This window comes from Vidua macroura, chromosome 8 (genome assembly GCF_024509145.1).
Source record: "Vidua macroura isolate BioBank_ID:100142 chromosome 8, ASM2450914v1, whole genome shotgun sequence".
Lineage (NCBI taxonomy): Eukaryota > Metazoa > Chordata > Aves > Passeriformes > Viduidae > Vidua > Vidua macroura.
Genome location: NC_071578.1, coordinates 13,087,693 through 13,109,964, shown reverse-complemented (window position 1 = coordinate 13,109,964; position 22,272 = coordinate 13,087,693). Strand labels below are relative to the sequence as shown.

At 49.1% G+C, this 22,272-nt stretch overlaps 2 protein-coding genes across 5 annotated transcripts in view; one reads left to right on the top strand and one right to left on the bottom strand.

Annotated features, from left to right (window-relative positions):
- The first annotated feature begins 4,595 nt into the window (after positions 1–4,595).
- The window catches only part of MFSD13A (major facilitator superfamily domain containing 13A), a 31,468-nt gene continuing 13,791 nt past the window's right edge, over positions 4,596–22,272 (top strand). Inside the window, exon 1 of the mRNA XM_053983243.1 lies at positions 4,596–4,613. The gene's annotated coding sequence lies outside the window, so the exon portion shown is untranslated. The remainder of the gene's footprint in view (positions 4,614–22,272) is intronic.
- On the bottom strand, positions 10,179–21,662 carry C8H10orf95 (chromosome 8 C10orf95 homolog). 4 transcript variants are annotated; one of them, XM_053983246.1, is made up of 4 exons: positions 21,520–21,662; positions 19,424–19,559; positions 13,342–13,512; positions 10,179–11,764 (listed from the first exon to the last, which is right to left on the bottom strand). In XM_053983246.1, exon 4 carries the CDS (start codon positions 11,700–11,702, stop codon positions 11,028–11,030), a length of 675 nt encoding a protein of 224 aa, XP_053839221.1. In that variant the 5' UTR covers positions 11,703–11,764; positions 13,342–13,512; positions 19,424–19,559; positions 21,520–21,662; the 3' UTR covers positions 10,179–11,027. The 4 variants fall into 4 exon arrangements, with proteins under 4 accessions (XP_053839221.1, XP_053839223.1, XP_053839220.1 ...); XM_053983248.1 differs by having other exon boundaries at positions 13,342–13,497; XM_053983245.1 differs by lacking the exon at positions 13,342–13,512 and having other exon boundaries at positions 21,520–21,661.

Genomic DNA, 22,272 nt, shown 5'->3' with positions numbered 1-22,272 from the left:
TTTGGCTGGAATTTGTCCAGATGCAAATGCCTTCCAAGGAGTGACTCAGCCCTGTGGTTTTCCTCTCTTCCTTGCCAGCAGATTTGATTCCCAAATTGCTTCAGGGCTGCTGGAAGCAGGGCTGCTGCGCCAGCAACGGATCAAGGGGGCACCCCTGCCTCCCCATGCCCTCATCTCCTCAGCCTTCCTCCATCTTCCAGACTTCTTCAGCCCCAGCCACTTGTTTTGCTCCCTCTGCAAAGCTACATGGAAAAGGGGAAGGCTGCCAGCATCCATGGATGGGGGCTGGAGGGGAAACAGGAATCTTAAAGGAAAAACATCCCAAGAAACTCCCTTTCCCCCTGGGCATGCTTTCGCTGGGGCTGCCAGCACTGAGGGGACTGGTTTATGCTGGCAGGTCACACTTAGAAGGGAGCTCCATGGGGTATGTGCTGCTTTCAGTGTCTCTTTGGGGACACAAGGAGCTGCTCCTGAGAGGTAAATGCCATCTCTGGTGGTCACACCAGCTGAACTTCTGTGCATTTCCCGTGTTCATTTCCATTCATGAAATCTCGCCAGATTTCTATCCAGGTGGCCAGACAGCAGGAGGTCTCAAAGGTTGCAAAAATATGACATAGGCTAAAAACAGACAGGCAGGTGGAGGGGGAGCCCAAGCTCAGAGCAACACAGCCTGAGCAAAACCCTGGCTGCGTACAAAAAGCCCTGCTGGGGAGAGAGGCAGAGCAAGTCCCCTTGGCAGGAAAATACCCACTGCTGGCCAGGCCTTTGCAGGGGAAGGTTTCTTGCAGGGCATCATTGATGGTTATAACCAAGACTGAGCTCCTCTGCAGCAGTGCAAATGCTCAGTGCAGGGCCTGGAGGGCAGCAGTCCACACCAGCATCCCCCAGGCTGTGAGGTCCAAGTGCATCTGCAAGTCCTGCAGGAGCAGCCTGTCCCACAGCACACTTAGTGTGATGGAGGCTGCACCTCGGCCCCTCCGGGCTCTCTGCGTGCACTCAGGGCTGGCAACACAAACAAAGGGGCTGAGAACAGGCTGAGCACCAACCAAGCTGCCTGTCCTGCCACCCCAGCTCTGAGGCCACTGGTGTGGCCTCTCAAACCTGGCTTTGAGGATCAAGCTCTGTGGACAAACCAAGGCTGCTCAGCTCTTTCAGCAAGGGCATCTCTGTCTTTGTGCTGTCAGGAGAAAAATCACCTGCTAAGCCCAAGATGTTGCTTAACACCACATCCTTCTTCCCAAAGGCAAGGCTGAAAGATGCAGTTTCCCTCATGTATGACATTCCTCAGAGGAGGAACAGGGGCTTGCAGGCAGTTTGCTGGCTTAGGGGAGAGGGAAAAGGAGAGACACACAAGGGCCACTAAACCTCACAAAGCCTGATGTTTGTAAGTCTGGAGATGGACTGAGCCTCAGCTAAGGCTGAAGTGTGGAATTAGCTCTGTGTTAGACATCTGTGAGTCTACACCCGAGAGAAACTTCCTTGGGAGGGGCAGCAGGTGCTGGCTGGGCATGACTCTGCATCTGGGCACTACTCTGGCTTCTCTACTAAAGGGCCAAGCAGTGGCTGTTGCCTCCAGCACCTCCAGCTGCAGCTCTCTTGCTGTGCACAGCCTGGGGCTGCAGCCTAGAGCAGCCCCCCGGCAGGAGATTGAATCTCCCCGGAGGAGACCACCTCAGAGAGCCATGAAAGTCCTTGTCCCACTCCGGCCCCAGAGGCAGTGGCTGCCACTGGGACACTCCCGGAGGCTGCAGAGATTTCACTGATCCTCTTTCCAGTGTCCTGCCCCGGGGCAAGGAGCAGCTGCATCAGCTTTCATCCTAAACCCCACGCGGTTGTGGGGCTCAGAAAGCACACATCAGCCCTTCCCTAGGGCTACTTTCTGCTTTCAGCAGTAACACTGTGAGGTGTTCTAATTGCTGGCTTATTTCTGAGCCCTAAACCACACCCTGGTCCTGCTGCATGGCTTTCTCTGCAGTCACAGGAGATCAAAGGTGGGGGATTTCAACCTAATTTCTTTGGATGGGTAGGAAAGGCCAGCTGGTCTCTTCCTTTGCCATTTCCCTAGAGATAGAAGATGGATTTCACCCCAGGGTGAAGTCCCAGCCTTGCAGGGGCAGTTCCCCAGCCTCCTCTCCCACAGGACCCCCCCAACAAGGGCAAACCCCTCGTGCCTAGCCATGCTCCCAGCACAGTGAGGCTGCAGGAAGCTCCCACTTCCCCCCAGTAAATGCCAAGCCATTGTCCTTCCACAGGGGGCTGGGCCAGGCTGCTCCTCACTCACACCTGCTGCCTTTGGCTGAAGGAGACCTGGGGAATCTGGAGAAATGGGGACTAGGAACAGCATCAGGTCTCAGCTGTGCCAATGTCACAGGGAAGGGATGAATCCCACTTGCTGCAGTGTGACCCCAGAGACTGCATCTGCTCGCTCACCTCTGCCAACCAGACCTACAAAAAGTGGGATTCAGACAGTCACTCCAACTCCAAGCACACTCTTCCTCCTCTTCCTTCTACAGCCTGCATCGTGGGAGCCGGCAAAGCTGTTCACCAGCAAACCTGTGCACTCCCTCCCACCCGTGCAGGGTCTGAGCTGCCTTGATGCCCATCCCCTTGGCACCAGGCCTGCAGTGACTTCCCTTTTTGCCCTACTTGTGTCTGTCTCTCGCCTGCTTCTTTGCTTCTTCCCCTGTTCCCCAGTGGTTTTCCAACTCAGGAGCTCACCAGACCCTTCCCAGCAGGCAGACACATACAGAGCATGTGGGGGGCCCATGTGCCAAGGAAGAGGGTGCAAAGAAGTGGCCAAGCCAGCCATGGTACTGAGAAGGGGGATAGTCCTTGTGGGGGCAAGATCTGTTCTGGGAAAGGTATCGGGAGCAGTGGCCAGAGGGATGTCCAAGGTCTGACCCCAGCAAGGACAAGCAATTCAGCCAGCACTAGGGAGGGATTTGGCCAGGCCCCATCCCCAGTGGGGACATCAGTGTCACAGCCATGGTGCTGCACTGTTACCTTGGAAAAACTGAACAGGCAGCAAGGAAGGAGCAGGGAGATCTCCAGACCTCCAGTGTGGCACTGAGAGCTGCCAAAAGTGATAGCATAGATGTGGGGAGGGAGTGCTGGCTGCTGTAAGCAGTACGCTGTAAGCTGTGTCATGTTTGGGTGGGACTGCAGCAGGTGAGCAGGAGGGCAGCCCTGCCTTGAGAAATCAGAGATATTTCAGGTCACGGATCCATATGTCAAAGTTCCTGTCCAGCCCCTTGATGGAGCTAAGGGGCAGAGAGTGGCAGTCATGCAAAGTTGTGGTGTGCAGCCAAATCACACCCGACCACCTGAAAATACACTGTGAGGCTGATGTTGCCTGCTTTGGGGGCTTGCATTGATAAAACTGTGGCTCCAGCTTGTTCACCTCCATGCCAGAGCCTTCCAGATGCTTCCCACTCCAGAAACACCATGGCAGCTCCCAAAAGACAAAACCACTCTGTAAATTTTATCTGAACCTGCAGGGCAGCTGTCGAGCCCGGGCAGGGCGGTGCAGGCAGCCAGGCACGTGAGGCATCTCGCCATCCCCCATCAATTAATTTGCCAGTTTATTTCTGGTTTTGTTCACTGTGGCACAGAAGGAGCAGTGGTGCTCACCCCACTATCAGCTCAGTGCCACAGCCAGTGCTGGGGCCCCAGATTTTCATTTCCAGACTGCTGGCAGAGGGAAACCCCAGGACCTGACGTAACTTCTGAGCAAAAACAATGGTTGTGCATTTGGTGGCATTGACAGAATGCTGGAGAATGGGACTTTGAGAAAAATGAGTTCCCACCAGACACATGTGCTAACCCACCAGAGCTGGCAGTAGCTAGAGGGGGCTTTATGTCCCAGGGAACAACATCTATCAATGTCCCCAGGGAGGGCAGCCAGCTCCATGTGGTGCCAATGGGCATGTCACTGGATGAAACACTGGCTGCAGAATGGAATGCTGGCTGGCACATTCCCAGGCCCTTGGCAGCACTTGCTACTGGCAGGGCTCTGTGGGCTGAGGACGGACACAGCTCATCACAGGTGTCAGTGATGTGCATGAGACCCCAACACTGGCGCTGTCCCCACTTGCAGAGGCACTGTGTTAAAGGAGGAACTGAATGGGCTTTGGTGAGGTGAGGCCAAGGTACGTCTGAGTCCCAAGGGGATTTCCACTCCCAAAGGAGGAGGCTGAGCTGGTCAGGCAGCCATCCTTGAGCTTATGCCAGGGAGGCAGCACTCAGGTGTCCCCTCCACTTGGCTGGAGAGGAAAATCTGCCTAACCCAAGAGGATCGTGGAGCGCTGGGCCACGGGCACAAGGCACTCCCAGCCACGCCGCAGTTTCCCGGGAAAGCGGCCCCCTCTGGCATCCGCCCCTTCCCGGGAAGGAGAGGCTGCTGGGGGCCGTGGCCCTGGCACGGGGATGCCGGTTGCTCCCTCCCACGGCTTCCCCTTTTCTCAGAAAGCCTGGAAACCAAAGGTGAAAGAAGTGGGTGGAAACTGCGCTGCCGTCCAGGAAGAGAAGTGAGTGAGTAAGTCGGCTGCAATATTTAACAGTGCCTCCGGCCCCGCCGCCCTCAGACCCGCCTCGACGAGAGCCGGAGCTGTCGGGTGAGTGCCGGGGTCAAGGGAGGGATTGCGCCGGAGCGGGGGGACCCCTGTGGCTGGAATGAGGGGATTTCTTGGCTGCTGCTCCCCCCGAGGAGCCGCAGCCCGGGCGCTGCAGAGGGCGGCTCTGCCGTGCCGAGCAGCGGGGACGCGGTGACGTCTCTCGGCTGATGGCAACGCACCCGCTCGCGGCTGCGGGAAGCGGGACAGGAGGTGTCGGACACCGTGTGTGTGCATGAGCATCTTCACTTCTATCCGCGGCTTTTTTAGTAACCTGCAAAACCGGACTCGTGCTTCTCATACTTTAAACGGTGTGGGGCACGTTCCCGGGAAGACAAAGTGAAACTCCCTGGAATAATGCTGCAGCCATCATGTCAGCGCGGTGCCGGTGGCTGTGCAGCGCCCACAGGACTCCGCTGCTTGGGCCCAGGCACGTCCTAGCTAATCAGTAACTCCTGGGATAATTAGCTGGAATGCCAAAAGGAGGGCGCTGCTGTTTTTTTTTTAAAGACATAAAACAATAAATCATTAACCTCTGGGCGCTGGAGCTGCCTGGGAGTCACGTCCCCTCTGGAGCAGTGGTTTGTGCTTTGTCTCCCCCAGGAGCGAGGGAGAGGACACGGCTCCAGCCTGTCCCATGGACCCACGGGAGGGACAGAGTGGAGAGAGAAAGCCAGAAAGAGCTCAACGCCTGTGGCAGCTCAGGGCTGAACTGGTGCGGCGCAGCTCTCCAGCAGCAGGGCTGGCCATGAGCGAGCTTCTGCTTCTCTGTGTCTTCCCATCGCCTCCAGTGGGGCTTGCCATGGGGAAATCAGCTCATGTGGCCATTTCTGCTGTGCTCCACAGAGAAAGCCCCACAGCAGCAGTGTCCTCCTGGGCATCCGATTGTCTGCAGTGTCTCTTGACTCACCATCATTTTGGGATGAGGTCAGGAGCCTTGAGGAGCTCTCAACCTTTTGGCCAAGGGCTCCAGCTCCAGGGTCAGGGGAGGCAGGTTGCAGTGGGACTATGAAACTCTCACCTGCAAAGGTAGCAGCTGGCCTGATGTAACTCTCCCCGGGGCTGAGGTGGGGCAATGGTCACCCCACAGTGCAGTGCTGCAGCCTGACCCTGACACAGCCTCCAGAAAGCACAAGATCAAGCCAGGGCAGGGCACCTTCACAGCAGCAAAATACCCATCACTGAGGTGGCTCCCACATCTCCATTCATCCCTGCCCTTTCAGGTATTACCTGGCAGCCTGCTCCAGTGCAGACCCCCTAGGGTCTTGGGATAATCCCAAATACACAGGGCCAAATCCAGCCCTGGCCCTGCCCAGGTGAAGGAACACAGGACAAAGCTGGGTCAGGAAAACCAAGGAGCAAAAGCAGAGCATGTGGTGTGCTGTGGATGCCATGCCATGGGCACGTTGCTTACAGGAGCAGCCAAGAAAGAAATCAGAATTGGAGCTTGTCTGAGTTTGTATTTGAATAATTTCTTTCCCAGCTCATCCCCCATGGATTTTCCATTGAACTTGGATCAAACTGTTTCTGGTGCATTTTGGCAATGGGGTGCCCCAGTCCCAGCACCTACAGGTAGGATGCCAAACGTATCATGCTGGAGCTGTCCCTGCCCCAAGCTGGGGAGGGTGGGATACAGGGCATGGGGGAATTCATGCCAGATGACTGCTGGGCTGTCCAACTCAGTCCCAGCACCCACATCACCTCCCTGGGCCATGGTGCAAGGGAAGGAGGACCATCAGGGAAGGCTTGTTGGTGTTGACCCCCACCCTGCTCACCTGCCTGTTTGAAACCCTTCCCCTTTCTTTGCAAATCAGCCCATGGAGGAAGATGAGGAGGAAGGCTTTTCCTTGACCTGCACCTTTCAGTTTCTGAAAGCAGTGGTTGCTTAGAGCAGCAGAGAGATGAAGGCAGATGGATGGCACTTTGAATGGCAGACATCCATTAATGATGTGAGGTAAATGCCTCAGAGGAGAGTTTTACATCTTAAAAAATGAAATACAAAGGTTTTCCATGCACTCATATAGCCAGGGACTGCAGGGTAACCCCCCCCTATGGGCATGAGATGGACAGCAAGCAGCCCCAAAGCATCCCAATCCTACCAACCATTTCAGGCTGGCAGGTGCTTCCATGTGGCTGCAATGTCTCTGGCAGGCTGCCTTCCTGCCCACTTGATTGCACAGGTGGCTGCCTGCAGAGTAAGAGGAGGGGGAGGAGGCTCAGAGTTTGAGAAGCTCAGAGCTATTGAAAACTCCCTGCCAAGTCACAATGATCTGAAAACAGGCACAGTGCACAGCTGGGTCCCTGAACTGCCTCTCTGACCCTGACCACCTGCTGCAGGGTGGAGACTGTGGTGTAAGCTCTGCTTTACCCCATTTCCCTCCACTGCTGCCCCTTCAGTACTGCTGCACGTGGTCCCTGGGATACACCAGAGCTGGCACTTTCAGCCTGGGATTCCTCAGCTTTTGCAACAGGGTTTGGCTGCTTTGCTACATGCATCAGGATGGTGAGTTCATGCTGCCCCAACTGAACTGTAATTCCCAGCAGAGGGATTAAAATAGAGCCTGGGGCCAGCAGTTGAGCAATCGCAGAGTTCACTGCTCGTGCAACAGTTGCTCAGTGCTTCCCCCACTGAAATCTTTGCCCGTGCTCCAAAGTGGCGTGTGTCATTTCCCGTCTCTTCTGCTGACATACAGGCAAAGGGCTGGAGTCCTCTCCTGGTGCTTACTCCTGCCTGAGCCACTGTCATCACAACTGTGCCAAGCTATTGCTGAGTCAAGGAAAAGCTTTTCAGCCATTAGCTCAGTCCCCAGGTTTGAAAGTGAACATCTACTGAGGGGTGAGGCTGCTCAAAGCATCAGCAGCTCTGTGGGTGTTCAGGGGGATCCCTCTGTCCCTCAAGTCTGCCTCTCCACGCATGTGAGCTCTGCAGCCCAAACCAGAGGGCGGGGGCAGTGGGCAGCAAAGGGTATGTGTATAGTTGTGGGATGCACCAGCAGGTCCCAGGTTAGCTCAGGGAGGGATTGGTCTCCATCTGGGTTATCTGGAAAAGGCCTTTCACTCTTCATTTTACACAGAATTATCCCATGTCCCTTCCCACTTACAAATGGGCAGAAAGCCCCTGCACCTCATGGTCCACCCACGGTAGCACCTGCTGCACAAACTATTCCCCTCAGCTGGCACTTCCCAGTTCAAGGATTTCCCGTGGGCATTGGTTTCAGTATGAATGGAGCAGAGGGTCAGTGCCTGGAAGTGCTGGGCTGCTCCTGCAAGACTAAGCATCCCCCTGGCACAGCTTGCCCCTTTTCAGACACTCACATGGAGGAAAGAGCATTTAGGAAGAGCAGTTTAGACCAAGGGATATGTGACACCTGCACACAGAGCAAATACATAGGGGGATTCTCAACACACCTGCCAATACCAGCTCTAAGTAAAAGAAATGGTGTTTCTCTTACAGCTCTAGCAGGTTTGCAGAGCTCAGGGCTGACCTGAAACTTTGCAGTGACTCCAAACAGCATCTGTTGAAGCAGTGGAAAAAAAAAGAGCCAGCCAACTTGAGCAAAGTTTCCAAAGAAAGCTGTGTCTGTCTGTGCCGTTTCTGGGATGAGAGGTGCCAGAGTCTTCTCCTTGTGGCAGCTCCCAGTTGCAAAAATCTGTGTCAGCTCAGTGCCTGCCCTGTGTCAAAGACATGATGAGCTCTTTGCTATTTTTTCCCCCCTTGCAGATGGAGACACAGCTGGCTGGAGCCAGGGGAAGCTGACTCGCACTGGCTGCTTGGCTCTGAGAACTGAATTCCATAGGCGTTGAAGCCTCCAAAATGCCCTATGGATTCAGTTCTGCAGCTGGGCAGCAACTGAGCCTCAAACCTTCAGGAAGAAAAGGCAACTGTGAGCTCTTCCTACAAGGAATATGTAAATCTTTGCTCCTGCATAGACACCAGATTAGGGGTGGAGGGGATTTATGGCTACCACAGAAATATCTGCTATCAGAGAGCAACTAGAGGTTTGTGGCACATCTTCCCCCAAGGGAAAAAAAACACCAACTATAGAATGTTTTCTTCTTTCTGGAAGCATTTGAGAAAATAAATACATTACTACCTCCTGATGTACTGCAAGCAATTGTGAGCCTCTGCTAAAAATACACATTGTCAGAACAACAGCCTGGGTGTGCCCAGCAATCTCCTGTTCAGAGTCCAGGCAGCAAAACCAAACAAAACTTTGGAGAAGATAAACAGGACAGGATGGGTAAAGTTAAGGGTCATGCCCTCTGTCTCCCCATGGCCTTGGAGATGACCCCAGCAGCAACATATTTAGAGAAAGTATTTGTGTAGGCAAGAGGCTCTGTTTTCACCCATCCATCACATATCTCTGTGAGAGCCTGGCTGTGCCTCATGAGGTTTGGGGACATTTTCACTTTAACATGGTGTCATGCTGCCACCAGGAACCTAACAGCTGGAGGAATGGCATTTAAGTTATTGTACAGTTCCTTGTAATTTATGTAGCATTTCAACATCACTGTATGGTAAAACCCATGCTTTTTCTTACCTTGCCTAGAAGAGCTCATTTACACCTCTTCCAGGATCTCACCTAAAGCAGCCCCTGCCCATGGCAGGCAGCATCCAGTTCTGACAGCTCAGCTGTGTCCCACAACTCCAGTGGATGGGGAAGAAACTCCTTCCCACATCCTGCTGAGGTGTTGAACCACTGCACAAGGATGCAATGCATGAACTTTGGGTTTACTGCCCAAAGGAGCTGCTGCTGGAAGGACAGGGAGTGCACCACCAATGCAGGCATTTAACTGCACATCCCTAACTAGGCAGGAGAGCCTGCTCAGCCCAGGAAGAGATTAAAAAAACCTCAATAAAGAAACAACCAACCCAGCAGGAGCTACTGCCTTTTTCCTATACTAGGTAACCAAAACCACAACTGATTAGCCAGTAGTCATTAATGGCAGCCTTTTCTAGCCCATTCAGCAAGTCCCACTGCCACTGTTTGCAACACAGCCAAGGAGCACCAGTTTGGTCCAAGGTTTCTACAGCAGTTTTTCTGGTTCAGCCCTCTTGCAGCTTTGTCTGGCAGCAGAGTTAACACATTTCCAAGAAGCTGAATGGGGAAGGGGAAATGCAGACAGTCGCCAAGACATTTTGGCAATTGGTTAAACAAAACCTGTTGCACTAGCAAAAAAAAAAAAAAAATCCACTTGCTCTCAGTTTATAGCAATTCAGAACAACCAAAGGCCTCCAAGTTCACCCTTACAGTCTTTCCTTTGCTATGCAGGTGGATAACATCCCATTACCTCCCATGTGTGAGGTCAGGGAGAGAATAGGAAACTACAGGGAGACAGAAGGTCCCCTGTTTCTCCTGTATGCTCATAAAGTTCCTGCTGGTCCCTAGAGAAGCTGACAGAAAACAAGCTAGGGCAAGGCAGGGTACTGCCAAGTAGGACAAGGCACCATGGCTGGGCATGAACCATAGCAGAAGCCATCCCTAACTTCACAGAAAGGTGCTAGACCTGACTGTAAGTTGTTCACAAAAGAGACTGATGTTAAGTAGTTAAGAATCAGAAATATAAGCATTTGCATTTTTTTTATTATTTATATTCATTTAAAAGGTACAGAAGTTTGCAAGTAAGTCAGACCCAGCCCCTCCCAGCCCTCCAGGCTTCAGCACAGCTCTTCCAGTACAACTACCAAGCTATGGAAGTGCTGTGGTTCATACAACTCCAGTAACCTCACTGGGGAGCCAGCACCTCGAAACAGAGCCAAGTCAGACCCAGAGCAGGGCCTCAATAGGAGCTTCAATAAGGACATGTGGCCAGGAGTACTGAGCACCACATTATCAAGTGTAAGAGGATAGGGACACCAGAGTGTAGGGAAGTGCTGTATACAGGCCTCATGTGGTGATAAAGCACAATGATATGGTCATAAACAGCAGTGACAAGACATGCAGACAATTGTTCTTTAGTGTGGTCAAGAACCCCTGTGTCCGCTGGGACCTGCACTGCCCTCAGCCTGAAGGAAATTCAGCTTTTATCTCTCCAGAAAGAGAGCCAGCTTACAGGCCCTTCCCCTGGACAAGGTAGGAAGAGGCCCATTCCTCTGATCAAGGGCTGCAGTTTGGAGATCCCCCACCAGGCTGTGACCAGTCAACCAAACCTGTGGAAATCAAATATTCATTTCAAAACCAGGACCAGTGAGCTGATCCCACAGTAAAGTGCCACGTGGTTTCTTCACAGGATGGGCATTTTGCATCAAAAAGGGTAAATCTGCCACAAGGTTGCGGCAAATGGGGAGCAATTAAAAGAAATCAACAAGAATGGTGGCATCCATTGCTTGTGTTATTTGCCAACCACACCAAAACCAGCTGCCAACTGGCTCCCATGAGGGTACTGGAGCATCAGTCCATTGGGTATCTGACTACCTCAATGTCTCAGTTTCTTTTTCTTCTTACGGTTCCGGTCCTCACTGCTGTCATCTGCCTCACTGGCACTGGGGGTCACAGCCTGCTGGATGACTTTTTTCTCCACTGCATATTCCTGGTCTTCTATCTTGGGGTCTCCCTTGACCAAGAACTCTCCTTTCCGATAGGATATGGAAACATTGGTCCGAGGGTAGGTGCCATAAACCCTCCGGAGATCATCCTTCACAAATTCTGGGAGGTCTTTCCTTGGCCCAAACACCTTTCCAAGCTTCCCCCATTGAAGCTCCCCTCTCATTGTGAAGCCTTCTGGCCACGTATCTCGATACTGATCTGACCTCTGGCAGGTAGCATAGGGATGGTAGTTTGCATAGGGATTGTAGAGAGGGATAGGGACCATGGGAGGGAAGTGCCAGGTGTGGTATGGATAGATATAGGGATTGGAGGCACTGTAAAGATGATGATATTCCACCTGACCTCCTGCAAAGTCAGGGTAGCTGTTCCGGTCCACCACAAAGGTGATGGGTCGACTGTAGAAGTTGTGCATGTGGATGGGAGGGAACATCACAGATCTGGACATGTCTTCTGCTCTCCCAGGCCGCAGAGGTGGGTATGTGTAGGCAGAAGGTGAGATCATGGCTGGGTAATATTCCCGTGGCACAAAGCTGGATTGGTACATTGTACAAGAGCCTGGGGTTTTACACAGGGGGCACTTCTGGAGCAGTTGCTAAGTCTCAAAAGCTGTGAGGACAGAAGGGGAAGAGAATAAATTTATATTGGTTATATACATTTCAGGGTGAATAAGGAGATACACTTAACACTGTAAGCATACCAACTAATTAATAATTAATACAAGAAGCTCCCCACAGCTTGCAGGGCCAGTAACCTACCAAGAACAAGTGAACCACGTTGCCAGTGACTGCCAAGTTAGCTCTTCTGCAAGACATCATTTAACCCATACATCTCCGAGTTGCAGAGATGAGAACAAGTTGACAAAGACCACTGAGGGCAGAAAAGTCAACCTCATATCCTCATGACTTGTGTCTGCAGTACTGGGAGGCAGCAAGAAGCTGAAGGCCCTTGAGTAGGCATGAAAATGGGGAAGGCAGGCACAAGGGAAAGAAACAAAGCAAGCAGGCAAAGAAAGGAAAGAGGCAACAGAGCCCAACCCTGCTGCAGTCATGTCAACTGCCATCCTGCCCAGACAAGGAAATCTTAAACAAATAAAAAGATCTTCAGCTGTCCTTGACTCTCTCCCCATCCTCCCAAAGCCCTGCTGTTACTCTGATAAGCAAACAAGAGCTGCACCTTTTGTTTATTTCTAGAGCAAAATCCAGGCACATCTACACTTCCTCTGATGAGTTCCCATGTACAGGTTTCTCTTTTTGGTCTCGCTAATTACCATTCACGTTTAAGTGTGCATTTACCTTGAGCAGTGCTGACCTACAGCTGAATTTTCTCCTAGCCTGCCCTTGGCAGATATCCAAGCACCCTCCAGGGCACGAAGCAATGTCCTCCTATGACTCATTATCCTCTCCCCTAGGGCCAGAAAGGAAACTGTATACAACATAGTGTTGTTTTTTTGTTGTTTTTTTTTTTTTTTTAGAAGTTTGCTATCAGAGACAGGAAAAGACCATGCATAGAACTAAAGGCAGCAAACTGGATTTTTTTTTTCCACGGAGTTCAAATCCTGTGGGCTCTTCTTGTCTTAACTAGAGTTGCCTCTCCCACAGGTGTTAACAAAGAAAGAGAGATGAAAGTTCAACTGTCACCTGAGAGTTGCCTGACACAACCAATGCTGGGTACTGCAAAATGCAGGTTTTTCTTTTTAGCTAGCACAAGTTTCTCCTTTTCCTAGAGGTTCATAATGTACACTAACTACCTCAAGCCTACTTTCACTATGGGTTCAGGGCTAGAAGCCTTCATCCTGCACAGGGAACAGCACTGGAGTATTCAGTCAAGACCAAGCAGCACCCTTAAACAAGACTTGCAGCCTTGGAGACAAAGCCCATCACAACCATCACCCCCCCCCAGACAGGAGGAAATTAAACAAAGTTCACAATCTACTTGCCTAAATTGCTCAGAATGACCACAAACATCCAAAGGAGTGTTATATATCAATGGCAGCATGAAGTGGGCACATGGAATAAATGATCTCATCTTGAAAACCAGTCTCAGCATCTCTTTAAAGAGCTCATCCATGCATCCCTATTGAGATCCACACTTCTGTGAAGTGCTTGTATTTCAGAGAAAGTGGTCTGCACAGAGAGTGTGCAGCTATTGCATCCATCATATGAAACAAAGCAAGCCCAGCTTACGCTCCTTCTGCTGGGTCAGTGTGCGGCTCCAAGCCAGTTAAGGACAACCTTGGAGAAGGTGTTCATATCTAGTTGATGACCAGCTCTTGCTCAAAAGCTTCGGTAGCACCCTGCATCTTGGCTGTCAGCATCATTGCTCCCAGGTCTTCCGGGCAGCTGCAAGGAGAAGGACTGACAGGCCATCTAAATCACTGGGGGTTTATCACAAGGCAGCCTGAGCACAGCTACTAATTGTTTTGATTTTACACTGAAGGAAGATAAGTGGAACAAGCTGGTGGCTCAGCTAGGCAGGATGACCCACAAGAGGAAGTAAACTGAACAGATAAGAAGGGGGAACAAGATGAGGATTAAGCAGGGCTAGAAGCGCTTCAGGGCAGCATTATCACATGCCCTACCACAGAAACAAATACATTTCCCTGGAAGCACATCACCCAGGAGGAGTGTGTTGACAGCCTACACAAGATTTCACAGCCCCAGAGGAAGTTTGCAAACCTGTCAGGGCAAGCCTTGACTGGGTGGCCTCTGCCAGGCTCCACTGCACAGCTGCCTGGTGCTGCCCTGTCCCTGCCTGCTCCCAAGCACAGAGCTCTCAGACTGCCCAGACACAGCCTTACCTGCAGAGGCACCGAGCCCCAGCTCCTGGCTTGCACAGCCCAGCGCTGCTCTGAATGCTTGGGTGTGTTGCAACAAGGTTTTGCTATGCAGGAGGCACAATGCTCCTGCAGAGCTGCACCCTGATGCTCCCAGGGGCTGACAGTGCAGTTTACCCCACCATTACACAATTGCCTGTTGTTCATACTGACCTTCAGGCTGAGCTACGGCATGAAAAATCCACGTGTATAGCAGAAGAGAGCTTTGAGAACACCAGTACCAGCTTGCCCGACTCTGTCCCTCACTTACCAGGAAGTAAAAGCAGACACTGCTTCAGGGAAAACAGGGTTTGCCCAGAAGGTGATCATTTGTCAGGCCATCTGATGGCTGGACGGCATCAAAAGCCAGATGCTTAAGAAAACCAACTCCAAACACCAACATCAAGTGGTAGCACTTGAGGAAGGAGTCCAATCCCCAGTTTCTTCTCCCCTTCCTCTTCCCAAGGCAACCTTATAGCACCTTCCAGTACCTAAAGGGGGTCTCCAAGAAGGCTGGCAAGGGAATTTTCACAAGGGCAAGCAGTGATAGGACAAGGGGGAATAGTTTTAAGCTAATGGAGTGAATTCAAATTGAATATTAGAAATTAAAATTCTTTATTGTGAGAGTGGTGAGACACCAGAGCAGGATGCCCAGAGAAGCTATGTATGTCCAATCCCTAGAAGCATTCCAGGTGAGACTTGATGGGGCTCTGAGAGCTCTAGTCTAGTGGAAGGTACCCCTGCCCATGGCAGAGAAGTTAGAATTGGATGATCTTTAAGTCCTTTCCAACTCAAACCATACTATGATCCACCTGCTTCTACTTCTCTTGTTTCTCCAGTACCAGCAGCCTGGTACTTGAGAAGTACAGCCTGGTACAGTTGGAGGCTGGCCTGGTCTTGGAAGTAAATATCTGACAGCCTCCAACTCTTCAGGAGCAACTACAGAACCAGAAAGGGAGAGGGGATCCTAGCTGATCTGTTTCTTCCAACTACCATCCTCCTTTACTCCACTTTCAAGCTCTGTTATACCCTGGGGGGGAAAAATTTAAAAAAAAAAAAAAATCACATCTGTTGTCCAGCACTTGAATGCTCTGAGCAGGAACAGGCAAAATCTGAGCTGAACTCTGCTAAATACTTGCCTGGTCCTGAGAGTCACTGACATCCATCAATGCATGCCAGGTATTGGTGGCACAGATGAAAACCTGGATGAGCAGACAGCAGAATGTGCCTGGGAGCCAAGCCTGCCCATGCCAGGGCACTGGGAACAGTGGTTGGCAGCAGGGAACAACAAGAGGCCAACAAAGTAAGAAAGGTCACAGCAAGAGACAAGGCAGCCTCTCCTTTTAAGCCTCTCCAGCAGTTTTGACCTTGCTGGAAAAGGGTTCAGATCCCACTTGGCTGGTGCTGAATGAGATACTAGGCACTATAAAAAGGAGAGAAAACTCCAAAGATGGTCACAGAAAACTAACATAAGATTGTCATCTCTTCTTGGTGAGAACATGATACTGCAGACTATTCCCAGGCTTGCCAGAGCTGACTCCAGCAATTCCCTTACCCACTGCCCCAGTCATATGGCAGGGCTTTTCCCTCCTCAAACACCTTGGTGGAGGTTGAGGGGACTGACACCACAGCTCCCAAAAAAGGCCTGCCAAGCAAAGCGTGCTTCACACCAGTTGCTCCACATAGAGTTGCTATGGAGCAACTAAGCAATGTTTGCAATAAATAACTAGAGAGGACATTTGATAAGAGGAGCTTTTGTTTCAGTCCTCTCAGTTACTACAGGTGATGAAACCACCACTAGTTAAAACAGAAATGCCCAAGTCTGGTAGGGCTTTCCTAGTATCTAAAGCAGCAGAAATTACCTGCTAAAAATACAGAAGACCATACAGATGGTTTTTCTGAACATCTCAGGACAGTAGAGCTTTACTACCACCTCAGCTAGCTTTGAATTTGGTAAGCTTTCTTTTTAGGTATTTGTGGAACACAAGAGACCACTGTGAGCTACAGAAAACAGAGGAAAGTAAATATTCAATTCCATGCCAGACCTCACATTTTGTGAGAGAGATTGAAGTGAGCCTGACTGTATCATGGGCAGTACCAACATGCAGGTGTGCCACAATACCCAACATGTGAAACTTCATACAAGTTTCTTACACGTCTGCAGAGACTGGTTTCACCAAGTCGTCTTTCCAGCAGAAGCAGAGTCCCCAGGTCAGGCTAGCAGTTTGGATGGGTTTAGATACTGCCTCAGGGAATCTGCTGCAAGCCAACACAACTGTAGAGACACTGGGCCCATGGGAGAGGACATGACTAATTTACTGTAACTCTCAACCAAGACTATTCTTGCCTCATTCCAGAGCCCTGTGATCAGCTTGCAAATGAAGATACCATTAAGTTACCCTTTCCTCTGTTCCAGCACTCAAGCTTTCAGACTATTCTTTCTAGCTTTTTTCCTGACCTCCTCCTCTCCCCACCTCTCAAAAAGCCACAGATCTCCTGCCATTACTCTGTAACAACTCCCAAGGGTATAGGGATGAATACTGCAAAAGCACCAATTTCCCCCAGCCAAGAGGATGAAGAAGTTATGAGTTATTTCCAGTTAGTCTCCCCATTTTGAGCAGAGTCTGCAAAATTGTAGCCACCTGACAAAGCTTTGGTAAAGACTTTTTAAAAAAAAAACTCCAAAACTCCAAGGACTGCTTAAAGTGAGAGGTTAAAACTGAATGTTTTTAGTCATCCAAGGTTTGTCTTCCATCAGCCTAGTATCAGTCCCACACACTTACCCAGCATCCTGGTAGCTGGAGATAGTGCGTGGGAGAAGATAAAGACAAAGCAGTTTCATATTTTCCTCATCACTTCTATCCCTTTATTGCCAACTTAAGGTCATGCTTGGTTTGAAGTCTTTTCAGTAAAACTCATCCAGGAGAAGACTCCCAAGTACTTCTTGGGGAGGTGGGAAAGCAGTACAAAAAACCACACAATAACTTTGATCCTCCACCAGCAGTACTGATCCTTAGGACACAGGCACTTGGCTGCCTTCCCAAAAGGGACACTTTCTCTTAGCCAGACATGCCTGGCAACAACACAAGAATTAAAGGAAAATGCAATAGCTCATTAAAAGCTGGGCCTTTTCAGGCCTTAGTTTTTATCCAGAGGACCAGATTCCCATGCTAGTGCTGCTAAATAATGGAAAACCTTGAATTTTGAACACAAACCCACTCACCCCCAAACATAAAATATCACCACATTTTGCTACACTCTCCAAGAGAAAACCATACTGCCCCAGCAAAGTACTCCAAGAAGTGTTAAATACTTGCACAAGGGGTTACTGCATCACACCTAGTTCAAGGTACCAGCAGACAGCAGTGATTAACAGGAATACAAATCAATGCTGTAGAGAATAAGCCTCCTCACATCACAAATCCAGTCTGAGGAGCTCCCCCAGCAGTGCTGGGACTCTGACCCTGTTTCCCCTCACCCCACAGGAGGGACCTTTCTATCAGGAATTACTTCACTGCCCAAATTCTTACAGCAGCCCAAGCCAACTGGAAGAATACCACAAGCACAGCTGATATAAGAGCTCCACAAACAATCCCTTCAGCTCAGCCAAGGGGGAGAATTTAACTTCTGAAGCCAGAAGACACCAGTCTTACCCTGCTGTTACTAGTGCACCATGAAGAAAAGAGCTCCAGCTGGCATTGGTAACTCTGGAAATAGCAGCTAATGCCTATTACAGCCAGTCTCCCCTTATAGAGGCCCTTTGAAAAGGGAGTAGATCCATTTCAGCTATTCAAAGCAACATTCCCAGAAAGCACTGAAGTCTAGTGTGGGTCTGGCATTTGTTTCTAGGGTCTGCACAAAGGCCAGACTTTGTATGAAATCAAAACACCAGGAAAAGGCCAAGTCATTGCAGAGCAAGTCTTTACTTGACAGCTGTTATCCAAAAACCACCTCCCTGCATAACTCTGCTCAAATAGCAGTCAAAATGCAACTCAGTGGTGAGAGAGAGGTTTAGAGCAGCCACTCCTACACTGCCTGCAGCTGCTGGATAACACAGCAGCTCTGGAACAGCTGTGCCACCAAGAATAAAACATGATGTGTGTCACCATAGGGTGACTGCATCAGCAGGCAAGGCTCTAGAAAACATCCCTGCTTGCTGCCAAGGTGATGCTGATACCTGGATATGCATCTGCTGCACCCACCAGAGGATACATTTTGGATATACTCCACAGTTTCTCTTTTTCTGACACGTTCTCCTTTTGGCTTAGCCTAACTTCTTCTGTGTTTTTAAAGCTTCCACCACCACCATTCTCATCTTCCCAGTAACCACTGCAGGCACCCTTTACATCAGATATCTTCTTCACCTGAGGTTCAAATCTGTGTCCCATGTCTCAGTATCCCAGCTACCATGTTTTTCCTCATTTAAACCCTTTCCCAGATGCAGCTCTGTATCTAGACACTATTATTTTTTTCTTTAGTTGAGCATATTTTAATGTGTATTTCATAGCATTCAGTCCTAAGGATCCCCTCCATGTTAAAACACAACCTGCACAGACCTGCTCCTCCACTCACTCAAGAGTTCATCTGATACCCATCATCTCCATCCACACACATTCTTCAAAGATCTCAGTATGAGTTAGCTCAAGCTTCCAAATTAGGAGGTCCTAGTTGAGCCCCCAGCTGTGACTTCTGCCCAGCTATTCCCCTTCATATTACAGTGTTGAGAGAAAAGACTCAGGGCACTAATTATATCAAGCACACCAGTAAGTCAACTAAATGACCAATAACCTCGTTAATGCACCAGTAGCATCTCATGGCTATTTATATCACTTTGCACACAGCCATGAAGCTACTAATCAAGTCTTATGAACCACACATGATGCTGTTGAATCACCCTTCCCTCCCACACCACTTTAGCACTAGGATGCACATCTACCCCACTTTGCTCTGCCCTCCCACAACAATTCTTTCCAGCATACACCTGATGTAGAGTCCAGCAGGTTGTTCAAGGAGCATCACTTCAGCATTCCTATGAGCTTGGGTCCTCAGGATTCACTATCATCCAGATACCTGCAATCCTTCAGTCAGCTGATCGCACCTTTATCTCATTTTATACGTTTTCTTATTCCAGGATCCACTTTTTCTGCCACATTCATGCTTCCCATACCTCAGTCTCCTCCCAAACAGCCAGTCCACCCAGATAATTTCTTCCTCAGTTTTGCACATCCATAATTAAGCCTGAAAATTCTGATATTGTTACCTTGGTAATCTCAGCCTTACATGGTATTACTGATATGGTACAGGTGGCCTTGAAAGGTTTTACCCTGCAAGAGCTGCTTCAGACATTCCATAATTATCTGGTTCCTCCTGGTTATATATTGTTTACTTTACACACTCCAAGACAAATCATTCAATTCCAGCCTTAATTCCCATGCCCAGCTCCAGTTACCTACCAGCACTTTCTTATCTTACAAAGACAGTTTGCATAACAGAGCAACGTGTTTTGTACTTCCACAGCATCCTACTCTCACAGCTGCTTGGTTACAAGTCTTTGTCCTTGAAGTGCTCTTGGGAGAGTCTCCTGATATCCTGCAAAGGAGTTAACAGATCACATAGCCTGGTTCTCCAGAGAGAGGTTGTGCCCACAGTGGATTTCCTCTGTTGATAAACACCAGTGTCACAGAAAACTATTTGCATTTTAGCTCTTTGTTCTTTAAATACATCCTATTTAGAGCTTACATCCTATTCTCACGTATCCTGCACTGAGGATGGCTATGAAGAAGTGCAGAAGGTGTGTTCTTGTGCACTATGTCTTCCCAGAGTGTCAACCCCTAAACAGTAGGACAGGGCAGGAAAGATTATCCACTCTTTGAGGCTGTATTATATACAACATACCCCTCTGGCATATAAGGGGGTTTTCTGTTACAAAAGCAACACACACTGCATTTCTAGTGTAAGTTCAAACATCTGAGCTAGAATTACCCATGGGAATACTACTCTTATTGCATCCCCAAGGTAGACAGCTGCAGCATGTGCTGATCTACAACTTGGTTATAACTTTAAAAAAAAAGCAACCAACTACCTTCTGTTATGGTCTTTAGACAATATAGAACATAGCTTACAAATAATATTGATTTTTAAAAATAGGAATCAAAAGACAATCTTGTGTTTCCAGGAATACAATTACTCAAAGGCCTTTCTGTGTCATTTTTTCCAAATTAAAGTGTTTAAAGCCTCTCATCACACAACAATAACAACTTACATTAGTATCTTTCACAAGCAGGTGGTGCTAGGAATATTACAGAGTAGAGCACTGGCATGAGTCAATATTGCAACCAAGTTATACTACTGTACATGGACTGGCACCCACATGATCAAACAGCAGATATGAAAAGGGCACCACCTCCAAAGGGATTTATGTTTTTAAGAAGCCAGGCAAAATACAGAACACCTCAGTCATACACTGCTCTGCTACTGCAAACACTTAAGGTAGTGCATAAATGCAGAAACATTGCAAAACAGCCCAGTCTATAAGTGAAGAACACAGAAAGATTTGCTTGGCACACATATACTCACATGTGGAGAAAAGAAAACCAGGAGAATGCCTTCACTTACCCAAGGAACAGTAGGCTACACAACCTAATCCTAAGAAAGCAGGTTTCTTTCCACAGGATCTTTTTCACTGAAGTACCTTAGGGACACAGGTGCCCTAAGATACCACATTAGATCTAATGGAAGTTTTTCCTGTGGTAACTAAGGCACCAAAACTTGCCTGAACGTGCCCTTATACCTTAAGATGGCAACAGGAGGCTCATTCCTTCAGCAATTACATTACATGCCCAGGCAGGGAAAAGGACACAGGTAAATAAGCAGCTAAAACCAGCACATAAAGCCAGCATTGAAAAACCTCCAAACTTACCAAAACTTCAGGTTCTTTCTCAAGTCAGCAAAACTTAAAGAACTGTAACCTTCAAAGTAACAGACTAACATAGAAAAGAACCCCCCACCAAACACAACAGAAACAAACCCTTTCTCTTAGTACCACTTCCCCCAAGCTTTCTACTCACACTCAGCCACAACTAAGCTGGTATTTGTACTCACAGCTCATCCAGATAGTAATTAAGTAAGAAGCCGTATCAGTGGCTCCCATCAGCACTACCTTATTGTAAGCACCTGCACTGTGGTGGACCTTTACAGACAGAAATCTCCACAGGAGTTTTAAATGGATGACTCCTTCTGCAAGGTCAGCTCATCATCACCCAGCACAATGGCAGCACTAGTGCAGCTCCTTTGGGTTGCTTACTGATTCCGTGATCTTAGAGGTCTTTTCCAAACTAAATGATTCTTTGATTAGTGCCTTATGCCTTGCTCTGCTGCAGGTGATCTCAATAGCTGAAGCTAAATACCTACAAATCACTCTTTAATTACATACCATGTTGATTACAATTAGTTGTCTGACTTCTAGGAATTTTTAAAAATTACCTGCTTAAGAAGCTCCTAGTAAGTCTAATGTGCAAAAACATTGGAAAGTAATAGGCTGCAATAATACCTTTCTGTACACAGCAATTGGCTTTTGCCTCAATTTTTCGTGGTGAAATTTCCCCTGGTGAAATTTGAGAATAGCTTAATGGAAGCAGCTGTTGCAGTAAGAGACGGAAGGTGATGCATATGCTGAACATAGGAGTTGCTTCTTTGAGAGAAAGGGCCACGGAGAGATCTTAAATTATAATGGACAATGATAGTCCCTATTTTCTGAAATACACAGGATGAATGGAAATTAATTTTGTGGGAGAGAAATGTAAGTCTGTGATTACTAAGACCAGAGACAGGATATTTGCTGGATTACTACCACACCTGCCCAAGCAGCTATGTATATATTTTTGTTTCTGCTAAGTCATTGTGCAGCTTGGTACATGCTCTTTGGGGAAGAGGAGGCTCAGGGGGGACCTCGCTGCTCTTTACAAACCCTGAAGAAGGTTGTGATGAGGTGGAGGCCAGTCTCTACTACCGTGCCTACTGTGAGGGGGACAGAGGAAATGACCTCAAGCCGGGACAGTGGAGATTCAGATTAAATACCAGATTTTTTTTTTTTTTTTTCTGCTGTTCAAGTGATCAGGCATTGGAATTGGTTGCCCAGGTGGTGGAGGGGCCATCCCTGGAGGTTTTCAAGTGGCCTCTGGAAATGGCACTGGGTGATATGGTTTAGTGGCTTACAGGTAACAGTGGTGGCGCTGGCGGGTGGGCTGGATAGACTTGAAGATTTTGTGGGATATTGATGGTTCCGCAATGATTCTACGCTTCC

What these genes read in the sequence shown, in the direction of transcription:
- C8H10orf95 (XM_053983246.1), bottom strand. Translation starts at nt 11,702, where the DNA reads ATGTACCAATCCAGCTTTGTGCCACGGGAATATTACCCAGCCATGATC.